The sequence below is a fragment of the Lampetra planeri genome, chromosome 21, assembly GCF_965212315.1.
Source record: "Lampetra planeri chromosome 21, kcLamPlan1.2.h2, whole genome shotgun sequence".
NCBI lineage: Eukaryota > Metazoa > Chordata > Hyperoartia > Petromyzontiformes > Petromyzontidae > Lampetra > Lampetra planeri.
Window position 1 is genome coordinate 7,063,521 of NC_136127.1, and position 12,109 is coordinate 7,075,629.

At 53.1% G+C, this 12,109-nt stretch overlaps 1 protein-coding gene across 1 annotated transcript; it reads left to right on the plus strand.

Annotated features, from left to right (window-relative positions):
* Positions 1-368: 368 nt before the first annotated feature.
* On the plus strand, positions 369-11,641 carry LOC144724612 (C-X-C chemokine receptor type 4-B-like). Its single transcript, XM_078603884.1, has 2 exons — positions 369-526; positions 10,366-11,641. The coding sequence occupies exons 1-2, from the start codon at positions 524-526 to the stop codon at positions 11,602-11,604; spliced, it is 1,242 nt and encodes a 413-aa protein (XP_078460010.1). The 5' UTR covers positions 369-523; the 3' UTR covers positions 11,605-11,641.
* The last annotated feature ends 468 nt before the right edge of the window (positions 11,642-12,109 follow it).

Here is a 12,109-nt window from a genome sequence, read left to right on the forward strand (position 1 = left end):
GGCTGCGGTTTGCGGAGGCTCTCATCCAGCAGTGGATTAACCATGCCTGACGACGACGATACTTAATAACGTCGCAATAATATGTATGTTCTGGCAACTCCCGAACAAGACCCACGATAGTATCCAGTATACATAGAGAGATAATCTTAAGGAAACTTTCCAGTGAAAAGCAGGGTGGCCAGAGACTTCCGCGCATATTTATTTATCGTTCCAGTTTATCGCGGGAATCCCTCCACCCCACCACCGCACACCCTTTCCACCTTCCGCCCTTGCCCCCTCCCCATCCTTGCCCCCCCCCCCCAAATCCCGCTGTGGCGTAGGAGAGAACACCCCCACCCCACCACCACTCTCCCCACTCCACCCACTCTCCCACACCACGACACACTATTGTCGCGACAGCGCCACACGCATCACAACGGCACGGCGATCAGCGGGCGCGCGCCACTGCCGCCTCCACCACGTTGCGAGTTGCATTGATTTCATTGACAAAGTCGGCGCAAAGATCGTCACCTGCGTCGTCGCAATGGTACGTGACCCGGCCGTGGCATGAATATTGTCGTTCTTCTGCAGATGCTGTTTGCTGTGTTGGCAGTTGGTGGCACAATCACAATTGGTGATGCTGCTGCTGTTGTTAGTGGTAGTGGCACGGGCATAATTGGTGATGCTGTTGTTAGTGGTGGTGGCACAATCACATTTGGTGATGCTGCTGCTGCTACTACTAGATTGGCAGATGGTGGCACACGCACACGTAACAAAACTGAACACAATCGTCAATGACACAACTGTTGACCTACACAGGTAAATACAAATAAATCAGGAGACGTTTCGGGCAATGGCCCTCATTCACAGCACACAGATGGTGCTGTGAATAAGGGCCATGGCGCGAACCGTGCCTATTATAAATATATTTTACTCTTTTAGGACAGTGCTATTGTTGAATGCCAGTCAATGTTATATGTGGCTCATTTGCAAAGAACCATATCTTTCGAATCGATACTGTGATGGTCATTTGCGAACCACTGTTCGGATGAAGATCTATCGGCGGCGTGTTGGGCGTGTTGTGGCTTGTTGTGGCGTGTTGTGGCTTGTTGTGGCGTGTTGTGGCTTGTTGTGGCGTGTTGTGGCTTGTTTGACCATACTTCGCCACGCCGGGCAGTGGAGGGTTGGTGAGTGGTGTCGGAGTGGGCTCACAACCGGGCTGCCGCGTCTGGAGTGCGGTGTGCTAACCACTGCCGCCACTGATCACGAAGCCGCGAAACGTTTATCGGATTTCGATTTAAAGCTTTCGTGACTGCAGGGATTCATCTTCTTGGTTCTTTCGGTAAAGTCACGTAGAAGGGAAATGATAAAATAATAAAAATAAAACATAATAAAATACAATTCTCACGACGTTTCGGCCACAACGCAAGCAGCCGTCCTCAGGTGAAGAACAGGGCTGTCGGAAAGACAGCGTCCGAAGTCGTGAGAATTGTATTTTATTGTATGTTTTATTTTTATTATTGTATTATTTCCCTTCTACGTGACTTTACCGAAAGAACCAAGAAGAGGTTTATCGGATTGTCGAAATTAATTTCGGTTTCAATGGAATAATACACACTCGATGAAAATGCTCAAAGAAAGCGTTAAGCTCGGCGTTCATCTCCGGCGGTGGTCGTGTCCATTCCACGTTACCATGGAGGGCACTTGTACAACAGCTGTTGAGTCCGCACACTGCAGCGAAGCAGCGACGTGGAAACCGAATCAATGAATCCATTATTTTACTGACCTCTGCTGCCCGCCACGTGATTCCGCAGCGGCCTGTTTTAGACGCGTGCTATGAAGAAGGGCCATGGCGCGAAACGTCGCCCATTATGTACTTATTAAATTTGTACGGACGGGTACGTGTGAGCGTTGCACTTCGTTCGCACCGTACGTAGCCAATCGTGCTAATCGGAGGTGCGGGGGGGGGACAACAAACTAAAAACAACAGAAAGCAGTTGTAAAGAAATGAGTTTGTCAATCTCGACGATTTAAAAGTGCACAGCTCCAGTGGCTTGCTAATATCGGAAGGAAGAGCGTTCCAGACGGCCGCAGAATCGCATCTGAAAGCGCGCGATGCAGTGGCCGCCTTTGTTTGATGTCCACAGTGTTGTTATTTCCGAATGTGGTGAGATTTAAAACAATGTTTTATTCGTACTTGTGCACCACTGCCAACGCAGCGGCAAACACCAAATAATTAGTTAAATGCACGGTGGTCACCCATCCAAGTGCTAAGCAGGGTCAACGCCTGCTTAACTTTCGAGATAGAGCGCGTTCGCGTACTCGTAATAATAAGGAATACAAATGCTTTTGTAATTTGATCTTTACAGCCATCTCTCAGCTGTTGAGGAGACACACTGATCATTCCTCCAGGATGTGGACAGAGACAGACATCATTATCAAACATGCCCAATGGGCACTGTTGATCAAACAGCGTGGAGAACAGCGAATGGCAATATAATTAATCATTAACAGCTCGTAGAAACACACACAATGAATATATATTTTATATTTCTCGTCCCTCCACGTCAAACTAAAAGATCAAGGTATATTTTACACTTCTCATCGGCCACAAATAAAAAATAGAAATTGGCTCAATACAAGCACCGTCTGGACCGGTTTCGACACGATGTGTTCTCATCAGAAGTGTGTGTTCCAAAGGTCATTTGAAGGACTCCCGGAGGGAGCTCTGTGATATCCGCTTCCGTGGGCTTCTGTGAGCCCCTCCCCAGCCCCCATAGCACAATCCGGATACAATTAAGCAATGACACACATTTGTCCAAACATCTCAATGCAGGAACCTCCTGACAAAGAGTCTTGAGACTCAAGCGAGATGTCGACATTGCCGGGGCGAGCGTGGCACTTAAATAATTCCGAACGCGGAGATGGAGTGAGAGGTAAAGGCGTGAGGATGAGTGAACGCGATTCTCGAACGGGGGCCGTCCATAAATGACGTCACGCACCTGGGGGGTGTGGGGGGGTCAGACATTTGTGACAATGTGTGACGAGGGGGGGGGGGGTGAGAAATGTGACGTCACATCAAAATGCGTAACTTTAAATAAATATAGACAACACGTTCTACTTACTTAAATATACTTTTTAATAAATGTTTTCTCCTACAACATCAGAGTGCAGCGCCACATTAAATACGCACTACAATGACAATAGTTTAAAGCGATTTGAAGAATGTTTTATTATTTGAGGGGGGGGCAGAGTTTTGTGACGTCATATTTGAGGGGGGGTCTGACTTTTTGTGACGCCGTGTGACGAGGTGGGGGGGGGTCCAAAATCGTCTAATATCGCGTGACGTCATTTATGGACGGCCCCAAACGACGTCCACACTTTGTCAAATCGCGACCACCGCGGGCACCGCACCGCGACGAGTGGCGAAGTGGTCCCGTGGTGTCCCGACCTTCACCGCCCGCAACCCACGATCTACTCGTCAATAATTAATAATAACCCTGATCAGTCCCTGATCAATCCACTGCTGGACAAAGGCCTCCCCGGGCCACCGTTTGTCATGGTGGGGTTGAGTGGCTGGAGTTTACCAAGCTGTACTCTTAGTTCTTTCGGTAAAGTCACGTAGGTAAAAAATGAAATTAAAATTAATAAAAATAAAACAATAAAATCACGACGTTTCGGAGGCAACACAAGTCTCCGTCATCAGGTGGGACCGTCACAGCCAGATTTGCTGCACGGTCCCACCTGATGACGGAGACTTGTGTTGCCTCCGAAACGTCGTGATTTTATTGTTTTATTTTTATTAATTTTAATTTCATTTTTTACCTACGTGACTTTACCGAAATAACAAAGAATATGAATCCTTGCAGTCACGAAAGCTTCAAATCTAGAATTTACCAAGCTGGTTAGTGCGGACTGATCAGAATCGCCACGGTGGCGAGATGTTAATTACCTCGCCGAGTCTACACGAGACCGTGGGTTCGAGCCCGAGCCCTGACGCCCGCTGTATATTTGGAGTTTGCATGTTCTCCCCGTGGTCGCGTGAATTTTCTCCGCATTTAGAATCTAAATCACGCGTTTAAGAGTATTTAGATGCTGTACATTTCCACGTGATAAGCCACGTGGTCGAGCTATCATTTGTGGGCAGGTCGCGTCTGAAAAAGTGTCTCGTAACTGGTAAAATAAAAACATTATTTTTTTAATAGAATACGTATTCATACTGGAGGAATCAGATGAGCTATAAAGCTCTTTTCACAGATCTCCGGTAGGGGCGGGTCCGAACGTTCCAACAAGAAACACCAACGTGATGACGCGGTTGGGGGTGTGGTTGATGTTGGTGCGTAGGACCGGCTCACGCTCGCCCCTGATGTTAGCCGTGACCGGTAATGCAACTCGGAGTCCATGGCTCAGCCCATCTCTTCACCCCTAGTGCCCCCGCCTGCCCCCTCGCCCGCCCCGCCCCTTGCTACCCCGCTCCCATGCTTTTGAAACGCAAAACCCAATAATTTGCTAACTAACCTCGTGTGAAGAACGTTTTTGCAGCTGATTTTTTCTTATTTCCCACCCCCCCCCCAAATGGAATTCACACAGCGGGGACGGAGTGACCCGTCTCAGTATTTTATGCACGATCCGCCATGAAACCGTACGCATGAGTTTGATTCCCAGTCACGGCTAACACCAGTGGCGAGCGGCAACAAGCATTGCCACCTCCCCTCGACTGCGAAGACTTGTCAGGACCCTCCTGAAAACAAGAGTCCTGAGACTCAGTGAGACTTCTTTCCTGGATAATCAAGCGTGCAATAATACGTGTACTCTTATTTGAATGACGAATGCATTCATCATCATCATCATCGGCAGCTGCGGTCATGGTCAATCCACTGCTGGGTGAGGCCCTCTCGACAAGCCGCCCGCTATCTTTCACAATCTCGCGATGCAGCGATAACCACACCAAGTCGCGGTGGCTAGGAGATGTTAACTTCCTCGCCTGGTATACAGGAGATCGTGGGTTCCATCCCGACCGTGACGCCTTTTAAATTTGGAGTTTGCATTTCCACTGTCCACGTGGTCGCGTGGCATTTTTTTCCGGCTCCTCCGGGGTTTCCCCCTCCGCATTTAAAATCAACGCCACACGTAGCGCTCTCTTTCAGAAACGACCTGGCTGTCACAAACGGCAGCTCAATAAAGTGGCTGATCGTCATCACGTGGACGTTTGCGGGCAGCAGACAAACACTCAAAACGCGCGTTTCTAAACCACGTCACAAGCCACTCCGGCTACGGTTTGTGGCCTGGTCGCTTCTGAAAAAGAGCTCGCCACATCGCTCAGTGGGCCTTACCCGGTAAATGAAAGAACATAGTTGAGAGTTTAGTACTCGCGGCCGTGTTGTTTTCATCGTGTCGATGTTATCGCTCGACCCTGGTTGCTGAACGCAAAGAGGAAACTCGCCACGGGGGTTTGCCTTGTTATTGTGGTCATGGCGGAGAGCATTGCACGAGGTCACATTGTTGTTGTTGTTATTACGAGTAAAATAATGAGGATTATTAGAAACATGACCTCCGCTTTACGTCCGCGCCCCAACCAAAACACACATCGTCGTTATCGCCATCACCATCGTCGTCGTCTATCAATCATCTCACCAGGCGGCGGCCACTCCGCACCAAGCGGCTGCCAGCGATCCAGCGCTGTGGAGGCAGCAGCAACGGTTGGTGGATCACCGCACGAATGTTGTGAAACTCTCCTACCCGCGGGCTCGCTTACAGAATGCAGTACGGCAAATGTGGACTCGATAGAGTTACCCCCCTCCCGCGCTTCTCACACACGTGGGTTTTCTCCGGGTGCTCCGGTTTCCTGCCACACTTATAAACGCGCCTTATTTGGTGAAAAAAATATGAATGGATCGAGGACTGCAGAGCTTGGGAAATTACCAGCTGACCGCGTAGCTGCTGGTGCCTTCCCGCTCATCAGGTTCGAGGGAACACTGCGGTGGTAGCACAGAGTTAAAAAGTCGAAAATATTATATTACCTTTTTAACTTTTTATATCCCACGCGCCATCAACTCCTTAGTCTGCGTATTTTTGTCTATGTCACCGTCTGAACCATCCTACTACTACTATAAGAGATCATCTATGCATCGAGTTTCCTGGCTGGCTGTTGGCTTGGCTCCTCTGAAACCTATTCCTAAACTATAAACTCTTTTTCATCCTAAACTATAAACTCTTTTTTATTTCACCAGGTACGGCCCCACGTGTGTAGGTTGTATCCAGCCTCACTCGTTTCCTCCTACCACAAAACAAATTCTGAAATTCAAAAAAGGTAATAGTAGTTCATCTTTTAAACTAGTTTTATTTATTTCACCAGGTAAGGGCCCACTGAGCCACGTAGCTCTTCTTCAGAAGCGACCTGGCTACAAATGATAGCTCAACGAAGTGGCATATCATGTGTAAATGTATCCCAGCTAAACACTCTAAACCAGTGACGTGCGGTGAGGTCAATGGCTGGGGAGGCATTGGCTCGTGTCAGAGCCAGATTCACACACTGAGGGGGCGTGTCCTCACTGAGGGGGCGTGTCCTCACTGAGGGGGCGTGTCCTCACGGAGGGGGGCGTGTTAGACACGTCCCCCTCAGTGAGGCAGATGTGATAGCTGCCTCCCCTGGTGCTTTTTCATTGCAGTTTCATGACGAGACCAGCGAGCCTAAATATCTTTATACACATATGTGAAATAAGTTACCTGGAGTATGGAAGGCGAGGACACGAAATGAAGGGGTCTACAAACATTACATTGGTGACATACAGAGATAGTAACAGCCAACCCTAAAGCTCCCGTGCCTCAATCCGGCCCTGGTGGGAGACCGCGAGGGTTTCAAGCGACGCACTGAACACGGAGTTCAAAACACGCGGCCTTTTTGTTAATCCGTAAAAAAAGAAATTAAAAAGTTACAAAAAAAAACAAAACCCCTATCAACAGTTCCTGCAGAGGTGCAATTGCGGTCCAGGGCAAAATGTGACCCCGACTGACGGACAGCAGCAGCAGCATCGCTGTGATCCTAACAAGGAATCCTCATTACGATTACCCGACCTCAATCTGCTTCTTCTTTCTTACGGCTGGTGTGGATGCAGAGCAACAAACCGCGATTTCACGTCCAGGTGGTCAAGCCACAAATAACCGCGCCATGAGCAGCTGAGTGTTCTCGCTGTGATGTCTCCCTCGTGTGTGTGGATCGGGCAGCCGGATGACCACCGACGCACACTGCAGTAGGAGAGTTCTTAGCTGCACATTTGCGCATCAGGTATTCACATCCGCCGCCACGGTTCGTGCAGTTCAGGGTGGACCGTGAACTTCGTGGAAGATTAAACCCAGGGATCGTCTGCGTTGGGTCTTTCACGATGACCCGATTACTGCGAATGCTATCAACTTTCGCAACCACTCCAGGCACTGGCAGAAGCGACGTGGGCGAGGTGTGACGTCATCCGCTTTCGCCTCCATGACCCCTCACGATCTTGCGCCTCACCTTGTGTGTGGGGGGGGGTCTTCTAATTTAAAATGTATATAGCGCCTTATCCAGCAGCAGTGGGATGAGATGAGTCGACGAGAAGAATTGCAGCTTTAGTGTTGTTGTCTTTCGCACGGTTGGCTGCGTACGGCGCGTAAGAATTTCCACGCGCGCGCGTGCGTAATGAATGTGATGATGGTGATGATGATGATGCGTGAACACGAATGGTGATGAAAGTGAACACATTCCTGCGGAGGGAGCTGGTAGGAACGTTGGGTTGCTCGGTCAATGGCCAGGGTCAACGGCGGCGTGGTGTATTCCGTAAATATGCCCGACTGTGAGGGCGGGCACAAGCCGGCGTGAGTAGGTTAAACGTTGAGTTTTATAAGGGCACCACGGGGTGACCAGCCCCTCCCCACCCAGCCCCACCCCTCCCACCCCCCACCCAGCCCCACCCTCCCCACCCAGCCCCTCCCCACCCTTCCCACCCAGCTCCTCACCACCCAGCCCCTCCCCACTCTCCCCTCCCCACCCAGCCCCACCCTCCACACCCTCCCCACCCTCCCCTCCCCTCCCCATCCAGCCCTTCCCTCCCCACCCAACCCCTCCCTGCACGACGGACACAATAATCCCCTGTGGGCTGGTGTAACCAGGAGGTTCCTACCAGTAAAATTAGTGGTTGATGATGAGTGAGTGATGGACGGTGTTAATGATGGGGACGGGAGGGGGGAAGAGGATGGCAAGTAAGCGAGTGTCTTCAGAGTAGAACGAAACACGGAGAGTGATGCTGAGTGATTGACGTGGAGGGGCAGCTCGTTCTAGTGTAAGGGGGCCAGAAGAGGAAAATGAAGTGAATCGTGATTGGGCACAGGGGGGGACACAGACTGCTGGGATTGTGAACGCAGAGGGCGTGGCTGCCTGTGATCCAGCACTGCGTTTGTACGTACGTTCAACTTCTTTCGCACCGTACCCTGCCAACCGTGATAATAGGAGGCAGCGGCGAGGGTTGGCGGATCACCACCACACACTAATGTGGTGAAACTCCTTTCCCGTGGGCGTCGAGGACGAGAGACACCCCCCGGCTCGCCAGGAGAAGGCGGTACAGCAAGTGGACTCTTCGCCGTCTGTTTCACATCTGCATGGGATAGAGTGTTGCTCCCTCGCACGAGTGGGTTTTCTCCATGTGCTCCGGGTCCTCATTAGATGGTTAACTAACACCGCAATATAGAGGATTGTAGAGCCTGGGCAATTGTCATTAGTGCCAGCTTACCGGCGTGGCTGCTGCCGCATGGAGCAAAACGTCGGACATCGTGTTGACGACACTGTGTCCGACGTTTTTGCTGCCACATGGCTTATTCAGGAGCTCGATCGAGTTCGCGCGGCGCACGGCACCCCGAGCCGCACATCGCAGAGCCGTACAGTGCGACCGTTACGCTGTGGCGGTGGCGGTTGGCAGCCCAAGCCTCCGTATATCCGAAACGTTGACGATAACGAATCTTACGCTATCAGCTTCGTCCCCCAAGGCCGCATGCCGTTGTGATGTGGCGTTTCCCAAGCCTGTTATTTCTCAGAATTAAGTAAAAAAAGAAAAGAAAAAATATCGATTTTACGCGAAGGAGTTTTTTTTCTTCTTCTTGTTTTCTTTTCTTTCGGCGTGACGATCATTGGCGGGCAGGCCCGAGGCCATCACCGCTCTCCACGTGAGACCCCCGATTTTAATCGCCGGTGGCCAAAACCCGAATTTTGAAGCCAGATTGCAACGCGATGCCGGCTCATTGTATCCGTCATGGCCACGATGAACCGCGTGGGCCAAACCTCTGCCACCGCGCCTTCACATCTGCCTGCCCGCCGTACCTTTCTTCATTATTGACGACTTGCAGCTCAGCACACGGCAGATGCCTGCGCAGCGCGACTCACGACCTCCTCTTGATACCAAGCTCCAGGATGGTCGCGTCTATGCGCCGCTTCTCGGTGGCAGCCCCAACAGTCTGGAACGCCATCACCCCTCTGCACATTCGCAGCATCACTTCAATCGCCTCCTTCAAGAGAGACTTAAAAACTCACCTCTATAACCACGTGCTTTCGAGCGACTGAGTTGTGGCCGTTACGTCCGCAACTTTGCGCGCGTTATAAATTGCATTATTATTATTATTATCTGGGGAGCTAAGCAGGAGGTGAGCCTGTTCCATCAACATGGATTGAATTGGCCTACAAAATATGCCTTATGAGCCCATGGGTTAATCCGACCCTGGATGTGCTTCGGAGAACGTTTACAGATGTCCGCCACCACCGCCACCACCACCACGACCACTAAAGACACAAAGATCCCCCGTATAGCCTCAACAGACTGTTGGGGCAAGTGCCTTTAGCGAGTACCGATCATGACCGGCACGGCACACGAAGAAGGTGGTTGGCCAGCACCACGCCCGGCCGCCTTTGTCTCCCCAGTGGTGACGTTTGCACATCGCACCAGGCACTCATTTGAGGCTGAGTCGACCTAGTGGAGGCCCAGGACCGGTTCAGATAATTATAGTCACCGGTGGTGGCCATGAGTGGGAATCGAACCCGTTTCGTAGCGCCTGTATGTAGGTATGTTGATTTTCTTTCGCCAATCGTGCTAATCGGAGGTGAGCAGCGCGCTAACCACTGCACTCCCGCTCTCCACCACCACGACCACCACCACCACCCCACATCCTCCTCCGCAACCCCTAAGCCAGCGGGCGGCAATCTGCGGCTCTTCAAGGACTGCTCCGTGATGTAATTCATTCAGCACCGCCTCGTATTCACCACACTGCACTGCGGCTCTCAAAACATGTTTTTTATTTACCGAATTCGACAACAAAAATGTCTCTTCTTGTTATTTTGGACCCCCCACCCCTCCCCCATTTCTGCTCTAGGCAATGGAGTCTGACGATCTGGAGCCCTTCAACCTGAACGTGAACCTCTCGTGGCTGGGAGGCCTGGACTACGAGGAGAACGCCACCGCCCCGCACGACGCCGGCTGCGACCTCTCGGCCACGTGGCTCTTCCAGCGCAACTTCCTCGTGGCCGCCTACTCGGCGGTGTGCCTCCTGGGCCTGGCGGGCAACGCGCTCGTCGCCGTGGTGCTCACCCTGCGGCCGCGCTCCTCCCGCGGGCAGCCCACCGCCGCCGACCGCTTCCTCCTGAACCTGGCGGCCGCCGACCTCCTGTTCGTCGCCACGCTGCCCTTCGTGGCGGTGAACGCGACGGCGCGCTGGCGGCTGGGCACGGCGCTGTGCCGCACGGTGCACGCGGTGCACACCCTCAACCTCAGCTGCAGCATCCTGCTGCTGGCGTGCATCGGCGTCGACCGCTACCGCGCCATCGTGCACGCCACGACGGCGCGCCGCGACGGGAACCGCGCCGGGGCGGCCGCGGCGGCCGCGCGGGGCTCGCGCGCCTGCGCCCTCGTCTGGCTCTTCTCGCTGGCGCTCACGGCCCCCGACTTCGCGTTCGGCGCCGTCACCGTGGACCCGCTGAGCGGCGCCAGCCGCTGCGAGCACGTCTACCCCGAGGGGCAGGCGGCCGCGTGGCAAGCCGCGCTGCGGGCCAAGCACCTGCTGCTCGCCTTCGTGGCGCCCGGCGCCGTCATGCTCTTCTGCTACTGCAGCATCATCCGCCGGCTGTCGCGCTCGCAGGTGCACGAGCGCCGCAAGGCCGTGCGGGTGACCGTCGCCATCGTCGCCGTCTTCTTCGTCTTCTGGCTGCCCTACAACGCGGTGGTGATGGCCGACACGCTGGCGCGCCTCGGCGTCGGCGCTCCGGGCGCCGAGCAGCGGTCGCAGGACGGCACAGATGCGGGGTCGGAGGCGGCGGCGGCGCGGTCGTGCGCCCTCGAGGAGACGCTGGCCCGGGCGCTCGCCGTCACGGAGGGCCTGGGCTTCGCTCACTGCTGCCTCATCCCCGTGCTCTACGCCTTCATCGGGGAGAAGTTCAAGCGCCGCCTGGGCCGGCTGCTCAAGCACTTGCGCTCCTCGCGCAAGGCCGGCGGTGGCAGTGGCGGCGGCGGAGGGGGGGTGCACGTGATCGCGCGGTACCCGGCGAGCGTCAGCGCCCACTACCAGCGGGGCCGCGTCACCTCCGTCACGTCCGAGTCGGAGTTCTCCAGCTGCTGAAGAGGAGATGGTGGTGGCGGCGGGAAGGGGGGTGGAGAAGAAGAAGGGGGCGGGGGTGGGGGTATAGCACCCCAAATCAAAATCATCGGTCCTGCAATTGTACAGGATAGGAATCCACCTAACACCTACACACAGCCTAATTTCATTGTTCCATCTCCACGGCAGACGTGACCCTGTATAATAGTAAAAAGTTAACGACGCATTTTTATTTTCTATTAAACTATCTAATTTTTATTTTACCAGGTAGGGCCCACTGAGCTTTATAGCTCATTTTCAGAAGCCACCTGGCCACAAATGATAGGTCAACGAAGTGGCTTGTCACGTGGAAATTCCTAGCAGCCAAATGTATATATGTTGAACTTATTTCGCGCCGTACGTGCTAATCGCGTGATTCACAATGTAGGAGGGAAAAACCGCAGGAGCTGGAGAAAATTCCACGCGACCACGGTGAGGGAGAGAGAACGTGCAAACTCCAAACATACAGCAGGCGTCAGTGAGCGTGGCC